We start from the raw sequence: 27,004 nt of genomic DNA on the forward strand, positions 1-27,004 counted from the left end.
TAGTATCTGCCAACTGAAAACACAAGCCTGAAAAGTCCAAATACCTCATGTAAATTCACATAAAACTAACCAAACCAAGTGACTAATTCCACTTTAAAAAAATGCTATTCATCGTGCATTCCTGAATTCATGTCTTCAGTGGGGAGATACAAGGCCCCTGCTGTCTGTACAGTGCCTGTGCAGGCAGCGTGACTCACCAGCTCCTCAGGGGCTGTGCCTGGAGATGAAATCCCCTCGGCGTTGCACACTCAGCAAGTGACTGTCGAGGTAACCCAGTCCCTTGCCTGTTTTTGTCTGTAGCAAGTGCCATATTTCACTGCGGGGTTGGTTCACCCATTGCAGGAGATTTGGTGTTTCTTTGTTTATTGTTGGTGTTTGATGCTTTGGGTTTCTTTGTAGTGTATTACTGCTTCAAAGAGGTGTAGTTGAAAACAGTCATTCATGTTGATGGTAAGAAATGTGTAAGAGCTGTGGATTACAGTTAAGGGAGACTGGAAAATGGGAACTTCAAGGGAACCTGCAAGAGTAAGGCCAGGTTCCTCTCAGACTCTACTTTCTTTAAGTTTCATATTTCTTATGGTTGTGTATATCGTTATTGTTTATTAGGCAGCAATACGGAAAGAACTGAACGAATTTAAAAGCACAGAAATGGAAGTACATGAGGAAAGTCGGCAATTTACCAGGTGGGTGAATCCCTCTTCTTGCATAATGAGCGATGAGTATGACAGTGACCCTCTGCCTTTCTGCAAGTCCTCTGCAGTTGTGTCATGACTTGCGTAGATTCCTACCGTGAGTCCTCTTGAATCCCATCTGAATCCCACCACTGATTCTGTTGGGATTGCCAGTGTTGCTGCTGCCATCCCTGAAGCTGGGTGGTTGATACAGCAGTGAAGGTGACTGCAGTGGATCAATCGCTACACGGAAAAAGATTGTGTGGGAAATCTAAAGAATAATCCTTTGAAAGGACTCAGCATTTCTCACTGATGAAGTCAACAGTCCTCAAGCACAAAAAAAGGGATGTCCTTCTCTGGCAGTGCTCCCTTGCTCATGAAAGTATATGTTTTTGTAGATGTGTTTGGTAAGTGAAAACTAGATGATGTGTTGAATTTCAGAAAAGCTCACCAGTGTTTTGGGGAGCTTCCTAAGGGTCACCTAGGCTCCTGGCAGCAGTTTCTGGGGAATAAGACAGTTTCTAATTTTCCCTGTTTGCTACTTCTAATGTGTTAATCTGGATTTGTTTTGTTCTCTGCTTTGGATAACATCAAGATGTTGTCTGAAGCATTATTGTTTAAAGAGCTCTGAAGTGTCCACAGTGTTTAGCAGGACTGCAAATTTGGCAGAGTTATTCCTAGGGGGAGGGAGGCCCTTTCTGCCATCCCCATGGCATCTGTTAGTGGTGTTTTTTTAAATTATAAAGGCTGAAAATTGCCACCAGCAAGCAAAACTTGCTGTTAGGATCAGCTGACGTTGCGTACATAGTAGTATTGTCTTCACTTCCACACAGAGTTAAGTCAGATAGAAACAATTGCCCAAGACTGGGTTCCTTCCTTTTCCTGCTACTGTTTCAATCAAACTCAGGGCCCGAGCAAGTGAATGTGAATCCTCTAATTAGAGTGTCACAAGGAAAATTCACAATGGGAGATGGATGTTTGGTGATTTGTAGCATCTCCTAGTTCAATGCTTGATTTCACAATTTCAGTGATTTTTTTCTCACCAAAACATGGATTTTTTTATAATACTGTAAACTCAGTCAGTGTAGATATAACATGAATAAATTAATTTTCAAAAACTCAAAGCAGTTTCACACACAGCAAACCTAAGCCAGGAGATGAACCAGGAGGCAGGGTTTAAATCTAGTGTCACATTCTGACCATTAGAAAATGTCCTTTTCAAACATGGATTTGTATATTTTCATTTGGCTTCTGATGTCATTTTCTCTTCAGGTAGTGGGTAATGTATCTTCTTCAGAATATATAAAAATACTACTTTAAAAAAATGGGCATCCCAAGGGAGAGAAGGAAAATGAGCAGGAATAGAAACCTGGCTGTGTGCTGGGAGAGATGGAATGCAACCCCTTGCTTACGTTGTTACGTTTTTTGAGTTGCATTGCAATATAGAAGCATAAGTACAGATAGGCATGAGTCATACAAAAAGAATCAGATATTTTTTCACGAGAATTGAAAACAGCTGAGGCTGATTACAATTGGATTCTTGAAAGCTGAACCAAAAATCTCAGGGATCCAGTGGAGTGACAAAGCAGTTAAAAAGTGAATTATTTGTTTTGAGGAGGGCCTTGGAAAATGGAGTAAAAAATAGGCACAGCCAAATAGTGATAAATATAGGCAATGATTCTATAGGGTCCTGGAAGAATTTCAACCTGAGGGAAATCAGGCTCTCTCTGTTCCCTCTCCGCCCTCTTTTTTTTCACTGGTCATCTTGTGGAGCTACTGCACAGAAGTCAGCAGAATAACACTAGAAAAAGCTAATTAAGACCAGAATTAGATGCAGATGTTTTTAAGTCAACTGCAGTTTTGAAAATAAAAAGAGATTCCATTTCCTCCGGGACCTCTCATTAAAAGTAGTTCACCACTACATTTGGATTGATACAACAGTGTTCATTTGGTTTAAGAAAACTGTAGACAAAAGTCTCTAGCCAGAGAATGAATTACTCATCTTTTAATTTTTTTCAGGGAGATCACTGAGGTAATACAAACCAAAAGGCACTGGCATTGGCAGCTGGTTAACAAAGGCTTATTCCTGAAGTTCTGTGATAGAATGAGACAACAAGGAAGCTGCTTATTAAACAAAAATATCTTATAGCATATAGTTTCTTATATTATTACATATTCAATATAAGATGATTTAATATTATAATCAGTATTTACAATATCTTGGAATTGTTAAAATTTGATATTATACTTGGGAAAGAAGAAACTGGTTTTCATTGTTCATCATTTATTGTAATGACTGTCAGTTGAACTGTTTTTCTACTCCTAGTAATTTAAACTGATTCCTTCTGTTATTTCATAACAGAATCCAAGAAACTGAGTTTCTAAAAATAGAGACATAAATAAAAGTTTGGGAAGAGGATATTAGTAGATGTTTATAAAGTACTTCTAATGGAAATGCTATATATAGTCCAATATATTGTTGTTCTACACAAATACAACAACCCTGTGCCTTTTTTGCAATGCACTGTACCCTGCTCACTTAGCAGATGAGCTGCGTACTTGTGAATGTCAGCTTTTGTGTACACCTCCTTTATTTGAGAAATGCATCCCTGTATGGTACTGTACCACATTACAGGGATAATGTGTGGCTTGTTTTCTTTTCTCTTCTCTGGAACTGTTAAGAGAAAATGTGTCAAACAAAAACTTATGTAAATCTACTGTGCTAGGTGCGTCATTACCTATGCTGTTGTGAAATTGCTGCATCTTTTACTACTTCATGGATAGATGTATTTTTAAAGCCATTTAAACAAAGATTTAGAAGTCTGGTGATAGATACATTGAGCACCTGATATTGGTGCCCTTCTTACCCTTTTTCTTTGATTCATTACATTTAAGCTGAGTTAGAATTTCAATTGCTGTAGGCTCCTAACTTATTCTAGAAAAGGTTGGTGACACCCTTTGGAGCAACCCACCTCTCTATCCATCATACAGGCAATCGGGAGTGATGTACCTGCCCTACCTAAAAGTCTTAAAAAACAGTGAGGTGTATTTGGGCCTTCGTGTGCCACAGTTGGCTGCTGTTAATAGGAAGAAAGCATCTGCAGTGCTATAAAATCTGTTGCTTGCTTAAAAAAATCCAAAATTTTTGCTAGCTTCATTTTGCAGAAGGATTAAAAACCAGAAATTTAGGTTTTATGGCTTAGCAAAGCTTTTCTGATTTACTAGCAGTGTCTCCAAATAGTGGATGCAATTGCGGCTAAATGTGTATTGGTAAACAGACTGGAGACTGTTCTCCAGCCCTGAGGCCAGCAGGCTTGGCACAGCTGGAATTCATAACTTCTTCCCCCCACCCCAAAACAGGGTGACGTCCCCCCCATACCCAGTCTGCCTATTGGCCTGTGCTAATCCCAGCCATGCCCAGGCAGTATCTGGAAGAGTGCTGGTTGACCCAAGCAAAAATGTGCCAGGGACCACAGTAACAGGTTAATGGGATGGGCAGACAGACATACACCAGTGCCTGAGCCACCCCACAGCCCTGTTTGGTTTTCTGGTAGAGAGAGAGGGACAGTGGGGAATAATAGGGCTGACTAATCCCACATATACCAGGAAAATCAGGAATAACTCTGTTCAGGCAACAAAAGTAAACAGCTGTGAGAGCAGGATGAGGATCAGTGTCATTATCAGTTGAAACAATATAATTCTAAGTTTTTTTAATGATTTATCATTTCAGGTTTCATCGTCCATAACTGTTTGACCACATCCCTTATTTCATGTGACAATTTTCTTTGGGGAAATCATTGCGTCCTGAAGACCTGAGATTGCACTGGAACTTGACTAAGCGTGAGCGTGTGCTACAGCTTCCCCTGAGGTTAATGAAGGATGTTGGCCCTCATCTTTATCAATGGACAAATGATTTGTCTAGGAGGAGAACCCACATGAAGTGTTTGTCAGTGTTAAGACAAACCACGGTTCTGTGGCTCGCCCACACAGATGAATCGGTGGACTTCTTCGGAGCTCCACAAGTCAGGAAGTGCTGAAGACAATCGCTTGAGAGCCTGCTACCAGGAACTCATCAGACTTCATAGGGTTGTGACTGAGGGTAACTGAGAAGGGGGAGTGTGAAAAGGACTGAGAGCGTGGCAGAAGAGAGACTTTGCTTGTCGGTCCACAGAGGAAAGTGGAATGGATGGGACTGCTTAACAATGCACTTGGCCAGTGGGAGGAATTATTAAAAAAAAAAAAAAAAAGAGAGTGTGAGCAACTGTGCATGTATTTTTTTTAGTGGCCGCAACCTGTCTTAGAAAGACAGCAAGCCACAAGTCCTCATGTCATCAGTACTTTAGTGAAGAACTGTAATTTTCTCTGGTGCCAGTAAATACAGTTGCCAGAAATTAGTCCTAGTATAACTCAGCTGTGTTTTTTAAAATCCCAGTGAGCATGCTTCAAGAAAATACATTGAACATTCATACAGAACAAGTCATATATTTTTTGGTTTTTAATGTTGAGATACTCTGGATCCTCAGAAATACATAAACAGGATTCAAAGGACAAATAACATGTGACACTATGAATGCAATGAAATGCTTCATGTTTAGGGACACTCCTTGCTGTCTGTCACTTGCCATTCAAACCACAGGGATCATTATCTTTCTCACCTATGGCAGGCAGTGATGACAATTTTGATATCACACTAGTGTGAATCCAAAATCAGAATTGAAATTGGGCACAAAAGTCTTTACTAGTAGGTTCGAGCAGTGATTACTAATGTGACTTATCATGTTTAAGGACTCTTGCACTGCTTTGAGGAAGAACTCCCAGATGAATCAATATGTCTTCAGCCAGTGGTCCTGTAAAAGCGAATGGAAAATCCTGAGAGTGTCTGCAGCCTGTTTTTGTTGAGTGTGAAGAATGCTTCTTAGATTCATAATTTTTTATACTATCTTGAAATTGTATATGTGAATACAGTACTATTAAAATAAGTGGTATGGAGTGTGAAAGGCAATACATGGTTTTTCTAAGTTGGCCCAAAGGCCTATTAAAAAGCCTGTGGTGTTGTTTACACTAAGAAATTCTCTGTCTTATATTAGCACTTATTTATCCTTTGAATTAATGTACACAACATTGGGGGGGGGGGGGTCTGGAATTCACATATGCATACATTTAATGCAGTATTACAATATATTTGCTATTTATCCTTTCTAATGTGTGTACATATTACAATTTATTTTTGTCTTTTATGTGCCCTGTTTAGTTTTTAATTATGAAGTGTAAGTATTTCTTTTTCAGGCAATAAAAGGTCTGTGTAGATGTGATTTTTACCTCAGAACCTGCAGTAGCTTCTTGTGGAATGTTTTTAGTTTATATAATTGAAGGTTGTTGTTTTAGATGTCAGCCTAAAGGCAGGAAGGCAATTTGGTGGCTAAAATTAGATCTCCCTCTTTACTGATATTTACAACAAGACCAGGTTTGCATAAATGGAGTGGATTATTTTAGTAAAGAGCAATTCTAGTAACAGGAGAGTGCTTTCCAACAGCTGGCACTCTATTATTTTAAAGAGGTTGACAAACCTTTTTTTTAAAAAGATAGATCTATATGACGGTTAGGATCACTTACATTTTAGTAAAAACCCAATGACGAATGGACCCCAAAATATCAATAACCAAATAAAATAACCATCTACATGCTTCTAGCAAAGAAAAGGAAGCAGCACCTTCCTTTTTTAATGGAATCAATAAGATCCCATTTGCAGAAAACAGTTTAGCTTCTGTGAGGCCCATCATTTTACAAATATAGAAACACCACTTTGACATCAAGGAAGCAGTGAAAATGTATTCTTTGGCACTAAATCATGCAGGAATGATCAGGCCATTAGAGTTAAGGTTTGTCAGCAATTCTGGTAGAATCCTAATTTCTATTTTTAGAATTTTAGAGTAAACTTAAAAACTTACACTAGCACTTAATAAATAGTTCTCCTGCTTAAACTTGTTGTTGTTGCCAAATTTAGAAATGTGTGTCCAAAATCCTATAAAGACCTACTATGTTGACTTTGAAGTATAAAACACAGTTTCACTTCAAAGGAAACAAGTGGAGCAATTATATAGACCTCAGTGTTGCCTTAATCACTTTCAAACATTTGAAAGCAGCCAAGATACTAAAGGCAGAAAGATAGCTGTTGCACAGGCAGAATACCTTGGACAAAGGTAAAGTCAGACTATATAAACTTTATATAAGACAGTAGTTCCACTGACATGCCAGGATACATACGGGTTACACAAGCGAACTAAAACTTGTTAAACTCTTAGGATTAAGTGAATGAACTGACTTTGCAAGAAGACATTCCTCTATACTAGGCCTGGAGCATGGATGGCAAGACATGTGGCACCTTCTAGTTTAAGAATTAAAACACAAAGATGAGGATACAACTTCTGGCTCAGACTTCTTCAAGATGCATTTTGACATAAGACATGAGTATATGTAGGTGAGGTATCACTTAGGCTTTCCCTATCCTCCTTCTGGGTTTGGGTTTGTTGTTTTTTTAAAGTATTCACTACAAGCCATTGCGGGAGGCAGAATGCTAGCCTAGGTAGAGATGCTGAGCTAATCTTTAATTTCTTACGTAATTTCTTATTATTTTGATGATAAATAATCAGATGCATTCTTTGGCCCACAATTCAGCAAACTACTTAAGCAAATTTATGTAACTGGATAAAAAGAGTTGCCTTTATTGGGACTTATGTAAAAATGTAGTATACTTGCAGAATTAGAACTATAAACTATCCATTGTGTATTGTACCCACACACAGACTTAGAATTGTATATACTATTTTTATATTCTAAATATATATTTAGAATATAAATATATATTTATATTCTATATATAAGTATATTCTATCAACTGGCAGAAACACGACAGCTGTAAAGTGTTATCCATGCAATAAAAAATAACAAGATTTTGGTATGTCACTGTGTGCAGTGAAGCAAGTTTGCTTTACCTTATTAAGCTGCCTGAAGTCAGTTTCTGCTTTATCTCCTAGTCCTCTGTATTGATGATTTCAAATGTCTTCAAGTTGCTACAACAGCCCGTTGGAAACAATATGTCATGTACCTAACTCTCTATGGTGCTGCATGCCTGTTAGAAGGGAAAAATCAGGGTAAGTCCTGAGATACTCCTGAGTGAGTAATCCTTGAGGAAAAAAAAAGATGGAAAACAGGCAAAGAAAAAAATTAACACTTTCCATGCAACACATAGTACAGTCCAGCTGGCTAAAAGGGATCAATGTGTTAATTTTTATTAAGTTGGACAAATCATTTAAATGTCATCCACAACATATGACAAACCTTACACACATACCTATGTTCCACAGAGTCAGATACGAACTCAGATGTCTACACCCACACAAAGAGAAAATGAGTAGCTTGAAGTAGTGGTTTCTGAAATGACCTCATATATCACATTTATCAGTAGGATCACGCATCACAGCATGTTGCTGTGGCTGCAGAAGAATGGATGCTTAATCAAATCCTCATTTCTTCTTCACATAACAAATTGAAATGGTTCTAGAATGTCTCTCGTCTCTCTCTTCTTTCAGGTAATATATTTAAGTCCTTATAACTGAAATTCATTGTTTCAAATGAAAAATAGTCTGTCTGAATTTCCTCTAATTGTGATATATGTGTTGATTCAAAAAGTACAAAAAAAAATATTTAAACTAAATGCTAACAATTATTTAAGCTAAATACCATTTTGACTGGTGATTTGAAACAAGGTAGGACCAGGAGCAGTGTCTCTTCAAAGTCACTGAAAGTATTCACAGCCATTTCTTTGTAGGTCTACAAGATTGTATTTATTTGTTGGGTTTAGCATTTACCTACAGTTGTGTGTGTCCCTTGCTGTGGTGGACTTCACCGACCTCTGATGTGGTGTGGGGCAGGGCAGCCAACCTTCTGCTTTGGCCACACTGAGCAGCTCTTGGAGAAGCACCACAACCTCAGTGTTGACATGTAAAAACTGTATCGGATGACCTTTTTTTTTTTTTAACTTTTTTTTTCCTTTGAAAACCAAATGAAAGCTGTGAAACAAAGGGAGGAAAATGTCCCTGATATTACAGAAACTAGACCCCTCCTTCCAGGTGAGATTAGTGCTTTGTTTCCAGCGGCGATGCTCAAACCCAGATCCTGTGGCTAGTAGTACTACAGCTATGTCAGAGAACTTCTTTCAAAACAGCTGTCACTTAACCTGATGATAAATATGGTCTGAGCCACAATTTCATATCATCATAAAACGGAAGGAAGATCCAGCTAGCACAGATTAAAAAGGTGGATCTAGTCCGGCAGCCTGGGAATCAACCGAAACCCCCTCAGCTGGCAGCGGGACGGAGCCAGGGTAAGGGAGAGCCACGCTGTCACCTGGGTACCTGGCAGACTGCACCAGCAGGACAGGTCTGGCTGAGCACTGCTGGCATCCTAAGTGGAGACGAGAATATAAGCCCATGTCTTAATGTCTGTTAACACTTTAATGATAAAGTAAACCAGGCTAAAAGCTTACATTTGCATTAAATTGTCAGGTATACCAGAACTGCATCTTTTAACGCTTTCACGTCATCTGTTTTTATTCATATCTGAAGACCTGTACCGCTGCTATAAAGTAAAAGACACACTCAGGGTGAAAAACAGAATAAATTTGCCTCCTGCCTTCAGGAGCTCCCACATTTAGCTCCATTATTGTTGCTATCTTTATTCTTATTGTACAAAGCTCAGTGCAATGCTCACTGCTGGGACCTACCTTTTGGTGAACAAAAAAAAAAGCAATTCTCAAAGTTTGTATTAGGTTGATATTAAAATATTTTGAGGATCAAATAAAAAGCAAAGTAAATTCCCCAGAATAGCTTAAAGCTTCTATTTAAGAGACATCTGAAAAAAAACTTATGGAAGTGTAGCTATATAGAGAAAGGGAGAGATGGAGTAAAAGTAACATATTTCACTGTAATGTTTTGACAGGTTTCTATTTATTAACTTTAATGATTAATAAGATCTTGTTTCACTTTGTCAGTGTTCCCATCTTGTTTCAGGATTTTAATGGAAATAGAGCTCATATGAACTAGATAGAGCATTTCACCAATATTTCATTATTTTCTAGAAGCTGAATATTGCATTGGATAGGAACAAAGAAAGTAATGGCATTCTCTGTATCTCCTTGTTCAATCATTAATTCTTTATATGAAAAAGTCTTGCAGTAGTATGTCAAATTTAACCATATTTGAACATTGTTATAATACAGTAAGATATTGCTGAACATATCTCCTCTTCCTTTCACTACTTTGTGTGGTGGTATATTGATTTGTAAACTTGTATAAATTTTGGAATTAAATACTGTGTTTTGGACAATTATTTTAGCTGGTGTGATTTGAAACAAAAAGATATCAATGGCTTGTTTGAATGGGCATCTAACTGTATGAGTGGGAAGGGTGTGGAGATGGAACATGCTAATTGCCTGCAACTGTTTAAATAGCTCTTAAGATTTTTTTTTTCCCCTAAAAGAGAAATAGAATTCCATTTACAGTCAAACTGCAAATCTAGGAGAGGTGCAAGAATGCTGCAGAGCACATTGCTGTACACTCAGGAGCTAATAAGTTTGCGTTCCTTCCCAGCTTTTCACAGAGCAATTGCTCAAACAGTAAATCCTTGCAATATTAGTATGTCATGCTTTGTAGACCCAACTGTACCTTAAACACTGGGCGTTCAAGAATGCATATTTCTGTGGCAGAGCTGCAATACACTGCAGCAGGGTACTACTCAGTGCTAAGAATCCTTGCGCATGCGACTCTTCCACTCACGTCTGCAAGGACACCTCTTGGAGATGACTCCCGTAAGGAGGGCTTGATAACCCATCCACACTGGTGCAGGTGGTTAAGCTCCAGTAGGGTCTTATTAGGATCCAGTGAAGCCAGGAGGTTCTTACGTGCTGAATATACTATGAGCAGGACACAATCACCTGAAATGAAATTTTCATGTAAATTCATTGGAATTAAATTTTGCAGCACATAATGGAGAGTGTCACCTATTAATAGGCACTGGGCCACTTCTTGGACTCTATTTTTTTTATTAATTTGATTTAAAAATAGAAAGAAATTATGCTCAGAGTAACTCGCTTGAATTTCACTAAATGTTCCTATTTACAAGTAAAACAAGGCAAATAAAATTCAAGACTTGGTTTCCCACTGCCCTTCATGCTGGATAGTTCTTGATAACTATAAAAAATGTATCTATCTGAAACATTATCAGCTTAGAATTGCTGGCATTTTAAAATGTTCTTTCCACGTGTTTAATGACTTTCAAAAGATGTGAGGCTGTGGAGAATCAATACTGATAACTTTTCAGCTTACGCAATGAATGTGTTTACTTGTATTTTAGCAGTTTGACTTAGAGTGACTGAATATGGTAACTTTAAGAAGTGGCTGGTCTAATACTGCATTTTACACAGGTGTATTGATATCTGTGAATGTAAATAACTGGAATTGTTACAAATTTACAATAGCTGCTGCTTGGGGTTTTATCTGTACTGTAGTATATTCCTCTATATATACACAAACACACACAAATATATTCCAACATTGTCATCTGAAAAATAGAATATGTATTATCCTTTTTATACAGTACCTATATTATGCTTGTTTTATGGTGTTTTTATTTAACAAGAAAAAAACCCCGTGTGCTGCCTAGTGGTACAGTAGTGTAGGATACTCTGCTGTGCACAGTTCCAAGTGCCTTAGACAGCTGTTCAGCTCTTTAAATGATAGATATATATGAATGAATATATATATAAACTGAAGAAAATTACCTCAATAAAATTGTTCAGAAAATCTTTACAGAAAATATTTTGTTCTTGAATCTCTAGCAAGTACATGTGCCTGTATAATGGAGTTAACTTCAGAGAGCAGTTACTTGTTGGAAAGTAGCCTCCAGAGACTGAATTAAAAGTCCCTCTGCATGGAAATGAAATGAAGGAAAGTTCCTGAAACCTTCCTTTGAATTTTGGGAGTCCTTCAAACACACCTGGTAGCTCTCTTGTGGGTGGTGTATTCCTGCAGAGGTGTGTTCTAAGTGGTGATAGTTATTTTAAAAATACAAAGTTAGTGTTGTAGCTCAATGGTTCAGAGACCTAATTTATGCTTCCAGTTTCCTAATTTTTTTTTTATCAGCAAGAAGTGGTTTTCACTAGTTTCAGTGGAATAACTTCATTGAGAGCAGATTTGCAGCAGAATTACACCTACTGCACATGGACAGAACTGATTTGCACAGCTGAGGGTTCAACCTAGTCTGCAGTATGTCCACCAATCTTTTAACATTACAAAGTGACTGACAATAACTTTCACTTTTTAATTACTTTGTAAAAACTTCTGCTTTGCAAGAACTATGAGAAAAATTATTAGCATAAATTTCCTTACATGGAAGGCAAGTTGTTGATTACGTTAAGGAAATGCATGCTTCCAGCATATTATTTTTCAAGTGGCTGCCTCGACAGTGAGACCATTCCAATACTGACCATTCTTCTTCCATAAGCATAAAAGAACTGGTTAGTGACCTGAGTGCTTTTCCCCTCAGTCTCTGCAGATGCTCTTTGCTGAGTTTAAACTGCAAGGTGTCTCAGGAGAGAACACAATGAGAGAGTACAGTGGGATCTTACAGATGGCCTTGTAAGGCATAGATGAAGTCAGAAACTTAAGTGGAGTTTCCACCTGAGAGACTCTCTCATACACATTTCCCATACATGTGATACTAAATTTTGAATTTTGATATATCGTAAATCAGTTGGAAGGAGATGACTCACCCTTAGGTATCAACAAAGGAGGCAATATGATGCTTATTATTGCTAATCCCTCAATCTTGAAACTAATCTCCAGATGTATTACTGTTGGCATACATTATCAATCTCCTGCAATAAGGGAGGCTGTTGTTTTAATCACAGTGTGAACATGTAATATACGTCCTTCCCCCTAAATGCTTAGAATCTGAACAGGAAATACAGGGTGGGGATGTGAGTTAAAGCAAGACAGAAGACCCCGAGACTTAAAAAACTGAACAGGTAAATTTAACTTACACATATGAAAAAGATGATTAGCAACAGAGCTGAGAGCAAAAGCTAATTTTTCCCACTTCCAGACTGACATGATACCCCTAGACCAGATTTGGGGTATCTGGAATGACAGTGCTGCCACTATTAGATAGGGGGTCACCAGGCGTAGGGGATTGTCAGGTGTAATCCCGTTACCAAGTCTAAGTACAAGTACTTTGCACTTCTATGGATGCCAGAGCTACCTCAGGGACCTGGAAGCAATAAGGAGTAATCTAATCTACTTTGCTACTCCACAGATAAATGCTAAGTATTGTATTTTTAACAGTTGGGTGATTCTCCTCTTAGTTACCTTGTGAAAAGCTAGCTCTGCTATTCCACCTGTCACTGGGTTTGCAGTATAGACATACTATAGGAAGGGGGTTGCTCCTGTTAGGTGCAGTCCTGAAAAACCCACTCACAGCATGCAGTCAAAGGGTTGCTAACCTTCCTGTACCACAAGGTGTGTACTACAACCTTCAGACGGCTGACAGCAACAAGATACTCACCATGTACTTTTAGGAAGCAAGAGGAAAGGAAGCTCTAGCCTTTGTGCGGATATAGGCAGGGATAATTTGAATCCTCTGAGTACAGGAGTCATTTCAGCTGATGGGGCAGATCAGATCAGTTTGTCCACTTCGTGAGAGTGATGTGATGAAACTTGCTGGTAAAGATGCAAGACTTCAGACAACGATACCCAGAAGAGTGACAATCTGGGCTCTTTTGGAGCTTTAGTGACACCTACTGAAAAACAATGAAATCCGCTCAAATACGATTCAAGCTAATATTTTAAGGTGTACATATACATATATATTTAGCTGCACACATATACACACATAATATGTGGATAATTCTTTCATAATTTTCAGTAACCACCTTTCCATAGCTGTTATTGTTTTAATCGTCTATATGCACATGGAAGAAACTGCTCCCTTCTGTGTTTTACTTTCTTTTTGAAATGTAACAAAACTGTTTTACACCATATTCCTAAAATACCCAGGATACTTTTTTTTCTTAGCCAGGAGCGTGTATGCGTGTGTCTGTGTGTCTGTGTACAGGCATGCTACATGGCGTAGGTATAATTTATACAGCAGCAGTGTCATATCACAAGAAATAAGAACTCATATATGGGAAAACACTGTTAATATGAATACATATTAGTTACACCTGAGCCTTCAAATTCAGCCTGGCAGAGCTTGTGCAGAGCCAGACTGCAAAGGCGTGTGCCAGAGACCCCTGCGGCACAGCTAGTCCAAGAGGCCCTTTCTGCAGGGCCAGACGGCGAGCAGTGCCGTGCCTCCTGTCTCACACAGGTTCTGTATAAAAGTTTATTGTATTGCATTATATTGCATTGCATTGTAGCGCCTGAGCACGTAGTGCAGAAAGTAAGTGAAATGACTGATGTCTGTCACATAACCTCCTCTCATCTCCTTCGCTTGGACCGGAGAGACGTGCAGCTGTAAGCCTTGCCGTCGTAGGACGCGCTGGGGATTTTCTGTTTGCGTGGAGCTCGGGGAAGGGTTTCGCGTCGCTGCCGGGAGTGAGTGACCGCCTCGGGGAGCCGCACCAAGGCCCGGCGCACAGGGCGGCTCCGCCAAGGGCCGGCGCCCAGGAGGAACCGCGACGGCGGCGGGCAGAGGCGGCAACAGGCTGGGGGACGGGGGAGACAACCCACAGGTGGCCGCAAACTCTCAGAGACGCTCTTCTCTCCCCAGTATCTCGCACCACCACCACCTCCACCGCACCGCTCCCCGGGCTGGGCTCCTCACGGCGGCTGCAGGCGCCTCCTCCCTCCCCTCACCCCGCACGCAGCCCGGAGCGGCCCTGCGCGCACCGCGTGGCGCCCGCAGCCTGCCCGGGGGACCGGGGTGCTCCACGGCCCGGCCACCGCGCCCCGCCGCCCCGCCGGGGGCCCTCCGCCGCCCGCCCCGCCCCTGACAGACGCCGCGGGCGGGGGGGCGGGGCGGGGGCGGGGCCCCGAGCCATAAGCCCCGCCTCTCTGCCAGCGAGCCCCGCCCCTCTCGACCGCCCGGCCCTTTCTGCGAGCGACAGCACGGCCACTGCGCACGCGCACTGCCCTTTGGCCCGCTCCCAGATGTTCTGCCATTGCGGCCCGCTGGCGAGCGGAACCATTCTCCACTAACTTGGGGGGAGAAGGAGGAAAATATGTCTGTGAAGCGTGGCGGGAGCGTATCCTTCTTGCGTTCACGGAGCCTCGCTCTTAATAAAATGCTATTTAAGTCTGAGAAAACTCTCGTTATTGTTGTTACTGGAGAAAAAACCAAACTCTCCAGAGTGGCAGCCTATCGTCTTCCCCCGTTGGTCACTGGTTTATCCCAAGATGGAGGCCGCAGCTCGGCGGTGCTGAGGGCCGGCCCGCGTGAGAGTGAGCAGGAGCGGGGGTGCCGGCAGCGGCCGTAGCGACTCCCCTCGCCGGCGGGTAGCGCGCGCTGCCCGGCCTGCCCTGGCGCCATGGTGAGGAGGGGCGGGGGGGGCAGGGCGGCCGCGAGCGGCTGGCTAACTGTCGCGTCTGTCCGTTCTCCCCCAGCGGCTGGGCTGAAATCGGGCCGTTTCCGTAGCGCCGTTTGGGGGGGAGAAGGGGCGCCCGGCCCGCTTTGCTTGCTGGGCTGTCTGGCAGCTTTGCCCGGCCCGGCCCGGCCCGGCCCGGCTCGTGGGGTCTGCCCCGGCAGCCCCGAACCCGCGACGGGGAGCGGGAGGTGGCGGCGGCGACGGGGAGGCGGGCCGGGGAGGAGGCAGGCGGCGGCGTGGGAGAAGCCGCGCTGAGGGGAGGCCTGGGCCGCCCGGGCGGGAGCGGCTGAGGCGCGTCGCAGCCTAAGGCGGGGTCCCGGGGCCGTGCCGGTGAGCCGCCCGGGGAGGGGGGGGGCGGGCTTCCTGCTCGGCTTCGCGCGGCGTCGGTGCGTTACTAGCACCCCGCCTGTACCATCGGTCACCGGCAAGTTTGCTTGTGGGGGCAGCACGTTGCCTGCTTCCAAAAACTTACTGTATTTCCTTTTATGGCTGCTCCAAGCATAAGGTTTTAAAGCGCAATTTAGGGGGTTTTAACTCAAAACGTATGGTGGCAGTTGATATGCTCTGAACTTTGAGATGGCATAGTGTGTAATGTTGTATACTTAAAGTTACCAGGTAAAGAAGATAAGTTAAATCCGTAGAGTAGTTTCCGAGTTGCATATATCTGCTATTAAGACGTTTTGGTAGGTAAGAAAAGCTGGAAGTTTTGATAACAGTATTTCCCCAAGTCAGATGTGCTAACTTGAACAGGCTTTCACCCAGTTAAGAACACTTCAGATTTTTGTTGATCCAGAATGTAGATACATTTTTTATGTTAGACCTATGTCTGTGTAATGGGGCAGTCAATAGTTTTCATGGCTGATATTGAATTACTGGTGTAGGAACAGCTGTCTAAACAATTTTCAAGAAGCTAGGTGTGTCTAGATGCATTTCCTTATGTTACTTTCCTGTGTTTCTTGGATGAAGTTTATTTCTGATTTGATGCAGTGTTTAGAAAGTAGTTACTTAAAAATTCCTTTCTAGGATTTTATGTTAATGTGTGTATGCTATAATGAAATATTTATTGTACCAATGTATTGCCACTTTGCAGCTGAATGCAGCTGCATATGCTGTTAGAACATATGAAATGGCTGTTGTGCACGTGGTGAGAACAGTTAAGCTACCACTAGTCTCTTTTTGCTTTGTCGTATATGTTTATAAGGCGACATTGCCTTAAAAGGAATACAGTAGCATGCTCTAGGCAAAAGATTCTTTTCAGGTGCATTTAATATTTTTTTTGTTTATTAATGATTAACCATATGTCCTTTTGCAGCCTCACAAGAAGAAGAAACCCTTCATAGAGAAGAAGAAAGCGGTAACATTTCACTTAGTGCACAGAAGTCAGAGGGATCCACTTGCTGCTGATGATACTGCACCCCAGAGAGTTCTGCTGCCTACACAGAAAGTAAATACTCGCTTTTAATGTTGAGGTTCATTCAGATAAGAAATGCTACAGGAGAGAAAAGTGGATATGCAGTCCTACAATTCAAAAACACAGCCTGAGAGAAGGTAGTTTTCAGTCCGGCTTATTAAAAAGAAGGGGATGTTGTAGGGAATTTGATAATGCCGAGTTACTACCTGATGGGTTGAAGGATGACTAACCAGCATTAGGGATATAAATGTATTAAAGAAACAACAACAAAGATTGCCTGACCCACCCTGAAAAAACAGGCTTTGTTAGTTATGCTACTTATGGAAAAAGTTGTTTAAAGTCCTGCTCAGACAGCACCTGAACACTGAACCAGATGGTTACAATGTTCTAATTGGCTGTGCCTTAGGGTAATGAGTAGAGAGAAGATTACAAGGACTTTAGAATTCGGGTGTTCTCAACAGATGAGTTACTTTTCTTCTTGCTAATAAGTTTTAAATGGACTTAAGTAACTAAATGTATTTCTTTTTACAATTCCAAGGGGCATGAGGAGCAAAGGAAGGAAGAGCAGCGGAAGTATGGAGTCTTCTTTGATGATGACTATGACTATTTGCAGCATCTAAAAGAAGCCTCTGGTCCCTCTGAGCTTGTCCCTTCTGTGCGTGGACAGCAAAGCAGAATTGTTGTCACAAGTGAGGGGCACATAGAAGACGAAATTCAGCAAGTTCCAGTAAGTAGTATTTTTGCTAATAATCATCTTATGCTGTTCTTTGGAGTTTAGCATCCTGTAGATGTATTAACCATATTCAACAAGTGTTATCGTGAATGTTGTCTATATATAGGATCCTTTTGACCCATAAACACGCTTTCCTACAAGTAGAAACGAAAGTTGACAAGCCAGAGTTTATTGAGGAACAGTATTTTGCTAGCACAGTGTTAAAAAACTTTGTGTACCCATGACAAGCTTTTCTTGACGGAGATGGCTTGCAAAGGTATTTTTTTTTAACAATTCATGTATTTTTCTGGGGTTGGCATTTGTTTTTAAGATTTTTAGAACTTTTGAATGCTCTGGGAGTTATGAATATACCAGGTTGTATTACCAGTACGTCATGTTTTAAAGTGGAATGTAACAGAACCCAGAGGGAATAAAAATAAACTTTTCAATTCCTGGCGCAACTTGTGTAATTTCATGATACTAGATCATGTTGGAACGGAAAATCAGTAAGTAATTTCAGGCAATGAAGTATGCAACTGCCAGTCAGTCCCTTTTAACTGAGGGAGTTTGGTTTAACCAAATACTGTAATTTTAGTTGAAACCGATGTTCTTAGTCAGAAATACCTTTCAGGTACAGTTTGGTGATAACTACATAAGATTTGAAGTTATTTTACATGTGTATGTTAGTAAGCTGCTTTTAATAAGCCTTTCAATAAAGGGGTAATTTCAAATGTGTGTTAGTATTCTCCAAAACAAAAAAAATTACAAATTTAATTGTGCCTGCTGTACAACCATTCTCTAAAAAGCTTCAGAGATGCAAAAATACTCTCTCTATACGTGGAGAATATTGACATGAGGATTAATGCTGCTAACACTTTACCTAGGTTTCATTGCATAACTTTGAAAATTTGCCACCAATAAAGTAGCACTTGTCTTAATATTTAAGTAGCACTCACAGAGTTTCTTTTGGTCGTGTGATTATCTGCACATTTTTGTTAATGTGAGCTCAAATGAGAAACTTGTGATGTTGGTTTTTTGTTTCTTTTTCTAAGGCTCCATCTATTAAGTTGCCTTCCTCGGTATTTGCCACAGAGTTTGAAGAGGATGTGGGCTTGTTAAATAAAGCTGCTCCTGTTTCAGGTATCATTAAATCTTTTACCTTTCTGGAACATGAGTTGCTATCTAGGTACTAGATGGTAATTATGGCTTTGATTACAGTGTCATATTAGTTTTGGTTTAGAACAGGCTCAATAGCAGACATAAAGAATGATTGGTAAGAAACCTATGTTTCAATTTGAGACCTGTTTCTGTGATTCACTAATAATAGCTTTTTAGCTTTGCTTTGGGGGGGGCGGAATCCATGAGCTTTTACTATTGCATAGCAAATATAAACTAATAACAGGGGAAAACTGTAGATAATAGTATTGATTTATTACTCCATCTGTTTGAATCGAAGTCTGGAACTGGATTTTCACTCTCAAAATTTCTCCTCTTTTCAAATGCTGAGTGGTGTTTACTTTCCTTCATTAGTATTATTTCAGTGTTATAGGCTGTAAGTACGCTTTTGTTATGTATCCATACTTGCACTGAACGTTCACTTTACAGCTATCATCATAATTTATAACAGGAAGTAATTGTGGTAGTTCTCTCTGTCCTGACAGAAGGATGCTAAAGACACTACTCTTAATTGCAGTAGAGAAACACTTTCTGACGTCTTGTAACATAGGGAATTTTAGGGGGTGGGAGCTAGGGTTGGCAGTTGATCATACAGTACTTTAACTTGGATATTTTTTCCTTCTACAGTATTCTAAGTAAAATATATTAAAATATATTTATGGAAACTTAAGACCTCTGGGGAATGTTCTTTTCTGGATAAGGAAAATTGACAAGAGGCTGGTGACTTGCCCTGGCTTGTATCAAATCTACAAATATTATTGAGGAATTTCGTGATTCTTGGGTTTAATCTTTCCTTAATGCAAATTAACAGTCTAGTTGGATTGGTTTTTATCCAGGAAAGTAGGTTCATAAAGTCAGAGAAACTTACATATTTATGTTTTGGGGTTTTTTATTTGTTTGGTTTTTTTTAACTTTCTAGGACCACGGCTAGATTTTGACCCTGATATTGTTGCAGCTCTTGATGATGATTTTGACTTTGACAATCCAGAAAATATCCTGGAAGATGATTTTGTTCTACAAGCAAATGAACCACAGAAAGGGTACACGGAGCGTTGTAGAACTGTTTGTCATATGTAAATAGGAATGATGCTATTTGTTGTTTCATGTGGTGTTGTAGGAAGCAAGAATGGTTTCAGATTTCAAATTGAATACTTAGGTGTGTTAAAGGAAAAAAGTAGTACCTTGGGGGGTTATATGGGTGGTAGCTTACAAAATCGAATTTTCATGTGTTATCCAAGAGATGGGTTTCATTTGTTACTTTGAGCTCATGGATTATATGTATTTGTTTACAGATGCAATGTATGGAATAATAGGATTCTTGAACTATTTAAAACATTACCATCTATCACATTTAAAATATGTCAGTAATAATATTGATGAAGGCTAACAGGTGTTTCCAGAACCTTTACAAATGCTTCATGTGATACCCCACGGCATATTATTTCTTTAGGTTTTGGTATCATTCTCGTAATTCTATGAACAATGAGAAATTTTGCTAGTTTCAATATTCAAGAATGCAGCTAGTATTTTTCTTTTTCCACTATGACATGTATAGCTGAATTTAAACATAACCTCACTCTCAGTGCACAGATGTGTGATCCAACAGTTATCAGAAATGTTTTCAGCTTTCAGACAAAAGTAGTACGGTGCTGACTTTGGCAACACCGTTACTGCTAAACTTGTTTTTCTTTTACTGGCTTGAAAGTAATCACTTTTTATCTTTGCCTCTCAAGATTTAAATCTATTATTGCCAGATTGTTTCAGGTAATCCAACATTGGTCAGAGCTGTGGGAAGGTCTGTGTATTATTCTAAAACTGTTTTATACTTCTGTTCAGGGGATCAGAGGCTGAGGATGAAGATGAATGGGAAGATGTGGAGGAGGATAGTGATGAAAAGGATAGTTGCAGTAATGATGAAGACTATGATTCAGAAGGTCCTTTATCAGATGATGGGGTTAATGGACAGACAAAAGAATTTCTTTTTATGCAAGAAGAAACCAGGAGTCGTTTCACAGAATATTCTATGACCTCTTCGGTAATGAGAAGGAATGAGCAGTTAACCCTGTTGGATGACAGATTTGAGAAGGTGAGGCAGCTCAAGAATTTAACTGTTAAACATAAGGTTAAATGCTTCTTTGTCTTTTGATTCATCTCATAAAGTTGTGTCCTGTATGCCTGTGCAAATTCTTACTGCCTTCAGTAGGCAGGGCACCAAACAGCTGTTCTTTGCACATATACCGCATTTAATATTGTATGCACTAAGTGGCTTGTATCACATAGGTTATAGTGTTAATTGCTATTAAAAGGCCTAACACTGATGTAGTTAAACAAAATTATTCCAGTTGCTGTAATGAGCGTTCATAGTTGGTGTACACTTTGTCCGAGAGGCTCAGTTCAACACAGCAAACCATGTACAAGTGCCTGGTAAAGACTCACTTCTTTCACCCTTTCTCCCCACTGTGCCAAGTACACATTCATGAAATGATGTTAGAGCAGTGAAAATACGGTGTAACTTTTGTCCTGAGCAGTGACAGGCTTTTTAATGTACAGGTTGAAATAATGCATCGGAATAAGAAACAGTTTCCGGAAGCTGATTTATATATTGTTAAAAGATAACTTTGTGACTCCCATGCTGAAAGAATACTGACAGTAAGGAGAAAATCCTGCTGCAGATATGTTTGGCAGTTGTTCAGCAAATGAGAGGGGAGAGGAAAAAGGGGCAAGTAGAAAGAAATGCGTAGATCTTCTTTAAGCTATCAAGAAGTTGCACGACAAATGCAATCTAATTACAGATATCCACTTCTTTATTTTAGTTTTTTGAACAATTTGATGAAGATGAAATTGGAGCCTTGGATAATGTGGAGTTAGAAGGCTATATTGACACGGACAATGCTCGGTTGCAGGAAGTCCTGAATGATTACTACAAGGAGAAAGCAAAGAAGTATGTATTCACAGAAGTACTGCTTCACATCAGTAATTATGTAATCCTGTGTTTATATTGAAAGTTTGGGTATGTTGTTTCCAGTTCATGTACTCAAAGATTACATCCCACAATAAAAGCAGCTACATATGAGTATTAACCATTTTTTTTATATCAGTGACTGTCGACCTTAGTTTATGAGATGATAAAATTAAGAGGAGGCGTTTTGTTGGTTTATGTGAGATTATGCTCCTTTTGTATAATTGTATTGAATTTAGCGTAAGTAATACCTAGAGGAATTCTTCCTTTCCCTTTTTAGTGTAACTTATTTTCTCCTATACCTTTACTTTTGTTTTTAAGAGACTCTGTAGCTAAGTGTAGTCTGTCCTGCTGGTATGCAGCTGATTCCACTGTATACCTAGTTACATGGTAATAAACTGGCAGGTGACTGTTGCATGGGTACCACTGTTTGGAGCACTGCAAAAATCAGTCCTTATAAAGCAACCTTGTGTCAATGTAAGACTGCATTTCCACAGTATATTCACATTGTCTTAAAGCAGGTGATATTATCCCAAAGTTAAATGGCTAAATGTTCTCATGTTAGTCTTGCGTTTCCTGATTGAAAGGTAATGTGTCCCTTGTAGTGAAAGATGACTGGTCAGTAGCAGAGTGCGTAATCACCTCTAGAGCTGCCTTGCTTACAGACTTAAGAAGTATACTCTCTTCTCTTCCTGCCCTCCAATCACAAATACTGTGTGCCACATAATTTTGAAACGCAGAAATACTTCTTTTGTCGACTACGTCTCTTGTCGTAATGTTTTGGTTTATTTTGGGGATGCTTACTTAAGGAAACTTATTTTTGCTGCAAGTTTCATTAGGAATAGCTTTCTTTGGTTTGGGGTTTTACTGAGGGGAGACTGGGTTTACATAATTACACATTTTCAAGAAAAGATAAACCTTATTTTTTTCTTTTCTGCACTTCTTCAAAGTTGTGTGAAATTGGATGCTCTTGAACCCTGTGAAGATTTAGACTCTCTTGTGAATGAAGAAAGTGAGGAAGAAAAGGAAGAAATAGTAGCTGTAGTTATTGAGGAACCAAAAGAAAAGTGGGATTGTGAATCCATTTTGAGTAAGTATTTTGGAGTTTGCTTGTTCGTTCCTAGGATTTCAAAGTAAATGATAGGTGATCTCAGAATTTTTCTAACAGTGCTTTAGGTAAAATGGTTTATGCTTCTGGAGCACAACAGGAGGAATTCTTGCTAGATAAAACTACTGCTTTTGTGTGGATAACTTAATTCTTGCAATTTTGTATCTTCAAAAACTAAATAGTAGTACAATTCATAATAAATTTACCTAATTTCTATTTGCAAGCCTTTCTTCACTACTTTTTTTTTTCTTTGTGACCTAGGTACATATTCAAACTTATATAATCACCCAACACTTATTAAGGAGCCATCAAAGGTAAAATCATTAAACTTATTCTGACTAACAACCTGGCTTGGGAAAATTTGAGACAAAAGTGATTGTTTTCTCAATGGATATCTGTTTTTTAAAAGAAGGAGGGAGCAGAAAAGAGGGTTGTGGAGGGTGTTAGCACCTGGTATTACTTCTTCACTGAAGAAGGGTTTGGATATATCTTTTTCTATTAGAAGGAAAATTAGTAAGTTCAAAATTTCAGTAATAGCTAGGCAGAAATGTAGAGAGCAAGAAACTTACTTTCTTGTTATCTGTGATACACCTTTGTGTAATCTTTGTCTCACAACCACATATTAGGGTTTTTTTCTTGAAAATAGGCTTGTATTTCCCTTCCACAGTTTGAAACAATTTATTCTAGTTCTTTGGCCTTCCAGACCTTCCCCATCATTAGAGCACAGTTTGATGTTCCAGATGTGTGAGATTTTGAAAGGAAACCTTTTTCTTGAAAGCTTATAAAGGAATATTAAGTGCCTACTTAAGTTCTTTTTTTTTCAGTGGTATTTAAATAAAAGGGAGAAAAATTTTCTAGTTCTGGGAGGCCAGGTTCTGCTCACAGGTGTGTTTGATTTCTTACTTTGGGATTAATGCGTATTTTTCTGAGGGAAGAAAATAGTACGAGGAAACTTACATGTTTATTACTGTTAAATCTGAATCTAATGTTTTTATACTGATAAGGCAGTCTTGGAGAGAAAGCTAGGGACCATTAATACGTGTGCTCTCTATTTTAGCCCAAACCAGTAAAAATTTCCCAGAAGACTGGAATTCCTCTACATATCTTGCCCCAGAAAGGTCTTACTGCTAAGCAGATTGAACGCATGCAAATGATTAATGGCAGTGACCTGCCAAGAGCATCAACACAGCCCCGTTCCAAAGACGAGAGCAAAGAGGATCGCAAAGCTAGAAAACAGGCAATAAAAGAGGAGCGAAAGGTACGCCTTATTTTAAATAAAACCCTGCAAAAAGTTGTTATATTATCTGAATTCTGTCTTATGAACTTTTTTAAAGTTCATTTGTTCTTGTGTCTGGAAATCAATGGGAAAAACTTGCTGGTCTCAAAGGACTAATTATTACTTCTTTAAAAAAAAATCTACTGGAAAGGAAGTTAACCTCATAATTTTGTCATCCTAATTTCCTATATGGAAATTTTGGTCTGTTATTGTGGCCACTATTACATATATAACTTCAGAAGGAGCCCTCATATTTCCTTATTATCTAAGGAAGCAAAGAAAACAGTTAGGATGTTTAAGATGACACAAAGTGAAAAGTCTCTGAAAGAAATGTGGAAAATCTAATTGGCCACAATGATATACTAGTTGTTTTATTTAGGAACAGAAATTGCCAGCATATTAGAAGCTTCAGCTAATTAAAGATGATAATCCTGGTGGTACACATAATAATTTGACTACTAATAATTAGTGCCATAAACAATATCATTGTCCAGATTGCTGCTGTTTTCATGATCTAGAACTGTTAATTAGAATGGATTCTTTTTGCACGTTATGCCTATTTTGTAAATTATTCATGTGCACAGGAACGCAGAATGGAGAAGAAAGCCAACAAGCTAGCCTTCAAATTGGAGAAAACAAGGCAAGAAAAAGAGTTGCTCAATCTGAAACAAAATATTCAAGGACTGAAGCTGTCTTGACAAAACTGAGGAACTTATCATGGAAACATCCTTAAGTTTTCATTTGTATTGAGGAGGGAACTGCTAACTCATAGCTTTGCCAGTCATGCTCAGAGGGGGTTATTCAGATGTTACTGCAACCAGAACCAGTAACTTGTCATTCTTTCTGAAATGAAGTTATACATAAAACAATGTATTAGTGATGTCTACTCTGTCATGAGTGACATGGCAACTGTTGCAAAGTTTCATTACAGTAGAAATGTATTAAAATGATAAAAAAAATACTTTTCTTACAATCTATCACTGGACAAAGTTTTATATATATATTTGTTGAATGTATTTAACAAATCAGCAGAATCCTACAGATTTGATCTGATTAGATTCTTCTATTAAATTATTTCAGTTTACAAAGCAATATATCCATTTATGTCTTCTCTCCCTTATACTGATGATTGAATATAGTGCCTTGATACAGCACAGTTTTGTAAGTCAAGGAGTTTTCACCCACTCCTTAGGTTTTTTTTCTGGGTTGGTTTTTTTATTGTTTGGGTACTATTACGAAAGATGTAAAATAACCTTTTGTAAACAGAGGTGTCTGAAAAGCTGTTGTGTAGCTAGACATCCCTGTTACCTAACCTGAGTTTTAAATTTCTTAGCAAATAAAATCTGTTGCAACAAGTGTTGCAGTAGTCAGTGACCCTTACTGTTGCTGTTGAAATCAGCTTTGCTGAAAGTACTCAGTCTCGGTAGGATGGCAAACAAAACAGCAGATACTTAGAAAAATACTGTATATTGCAGATAAACATTGTCTTGATTTTCCTGAAATACTATTCTTCAGGTCTTGCATTCAGTTTGATTTCATTGAAATACAAACTTAAGACCCACTGCAATTGTTGCAGAGACTTTCTGAAGATGAGCAGAGGGGCAGTATCTTTAGGCTTGGTGTGATCTTAGATTTCTGTACTGTGCATGTGAATTTTTCTGATAGTGACCAGTCCATACATGTGAATGAAATGAGTAGGATTTGTAGTCAATCCTTCTGTATTTCTAAGAAACCCTCAGCTTTAGGTCTTTAGGACTATAAACTGAGCAATCTTCTGCCTTTGGGTGAAGAGTTAACCATTTTACTGGTAAGGAACACAGTAACCAACACATCAGTAGTGTGACTTGACTACTACTAAATTCAAAGCATCTTAAATATTCCTTAAATAGTTTTGTGAATACTAGGTGGAGACAAGCTAACAGAAGGACTGATGAGGCCTTTTAATGTACAGAAACAATTCAAAGTACTTGTTTTTATTGGAAGAAGGCTTTTATAATATATTTTAATTGATAAAGTAACACGGTTTTGGGAGAAGGGAATAAACAGGCATTTAAGACTACAAGTCTCTTGATCACTGCTCAGAAGACTGAAGTGTCGATACAATATTCACATCTAGATTAAGCCTTCATCTTCTAAAATTGTTCAAGAGTCTGTCTTAACCAAATCAGAAGAAATCATCTCTAAGATTAGAACAAGTCTCAGGGTTTTCATTTAGCTGATCTCTGTACTAGTTTTCACGCTTCACAGGCTTAAGCAGAGTCTGCCTGTGTCATAATTGTTAATTATGTAATTGCTGATGCACGGTAACTTGAAGTGAGAGCTTTTGAGTAATGAAGACTGGCCACCTAGTCCTCCGACTCCTGACAACAACGCAGAAGAGGAAATTTGAGAAACCATTATATTGAGATGAGTCAGATACTAGGAAAGGAGTTAAATGGAACAAGTGAGTAACAGATGCTGTTCAGTGGTTTGGGTGGAATGTGATTTTGTGATTTACTGGAAAGGAGAATCTTTTACTAAAGACAGTGCACATGTTCTTTACTAGTCCTTAACTTATCTGCTGTTGTACATGTCTAAATTAACTAATCTATGGCAATTTGTCATTTTTCCTGATTTCTTATTGCTGATTCAGTGATACTGTGCTTGTACCTAAATTCCTTTAAAAAAAAACAAAAATAGCTGTATCAGTCAAAACCTTGAGGGGATGAGGAGAGAATAAAAGAGATGGGAGAGGCAGAGGGAGACGCTTGAAGAGTATAGTCCAGACTAAGCACAGACACACAGAAAGATATTGCTTGGGAACAAAAGTGGAAAGACATTTAAACAGAGGCAATAGAATTAAGAGCCAAAAAGGTGAGAGAATTGCTTTGTTCCTCTACACTTGTAATCAATGAAGCACTGTAGTAACCGTAACTCTGTGCCTTGGAGTGTGGTAAAATCTGAAGGAAAAGGTAAGGAACAAAAGCAGGCACATACCTGCTTCTCCTCAGCAAAACAAGGATTTCTTTTGTTTCAGCAAGAGCAGGTAAGGCACACTTAAATGAGAAGTCTTT

At 39.3% G+C, this 27,004-nt stretch overlaps 2 protein-coding genes and 1 long non-coding RNA gene across 6 annotated transcripts in view; 2 read left to right on the forward strand and 1 right to left on the reverse strand.

Moving 5' to 3' along the window:
* PHACTR2 (phosphatase and actin regulator 2) overlaps positions 1–5,105 on the forward strand; it is a 140,699-nt gene extending 135,594 nt beyond the window's left edge. For all 3 annotated transcript variants that reach the window (XM_072856014.1, XM_072856016.1, XM_072856015.1), the window contains 2 exons: positions 607–683; positions 4,402–5,105. In XM_072856014.1, coding sequence (XP_072712115.1) covers positions 607–683; positions 4,402–4,417 — 93 coding nt within the window. In that variant the 3' untranslated portion in view covers positions 4,418–5,105. The remainder of the gene's footprint in view (positions 1–606; positions 684–4,401) is intronic.
* A 286-nt stretch (positions 5,106–5,391) lies between these two features.
* Positions 5,392–14,657, reverse strand: LOC140649195 (uncharacterized). Of its 2 annotated transcripts, none has more exons than XR_012041518.1 (5): positions 14,198–14,657; positions 13,290–13,521; positions 10,394–10,662; positions 7,664–7,800; positions 5,392–5,518 (listed from the first exon to the last, which is right to left on the reverse strand). It is a non-coding gene; the product is annotated as an uncharacterized lncRNA (long non-coding RNA). The 2 variants fall into 2 exon arrangements; XR_012041519.1 differs by having other exon boundaries at positions 13,290–13,524.
* A 458-nt stretch (positions 14,658–15,115) lies between these two features.
* LTV1 (LTV1 ribosome biogenesis factor) lies at positions 15,116–25,536 on the forward strand. Its single transcript, XM_072856017.1, has 11 exons — positions 15,116–15,255; positions 16,622–16,753; positions 17,259–17,447; positions 18,485–18,572; positions 19,528–19,648; positions 20,445–20,694; positions 21,422–21,549; positions 22,518–22,657; positions 22,937–22,989; positions 23,733–23,933; positions 24,536–25,536. Exons 1-11 carry the CDS (start codon positions 15,253–15,255, stop codon positions 24,647–24,649), a joined length of 1,419 nt encoding a protein of 472 aa, XP_072712118.1. The 5' UTR covers positions 15,116–15,252; the 3' UTR covers positions 24,650–25,536.
* The last annotated feature ends 1,468 nt before the right edge of the window (positions 25,537–27,004 follow it).

The sequence above is a fragment of the Ciconia boyciana genome, chromosome 3, assembly GCF_034638445.1.
Source record: "Ciconia boyciana chromosome 3, ASM3463844v1, whole genome shotgun sequence".
Lineage (NCBI taxonomy): Eukaryota > Metazoa > Chordata > Aves > Ciconiiformes > Ciconiidae > Ciconia > Ciconia boyciana.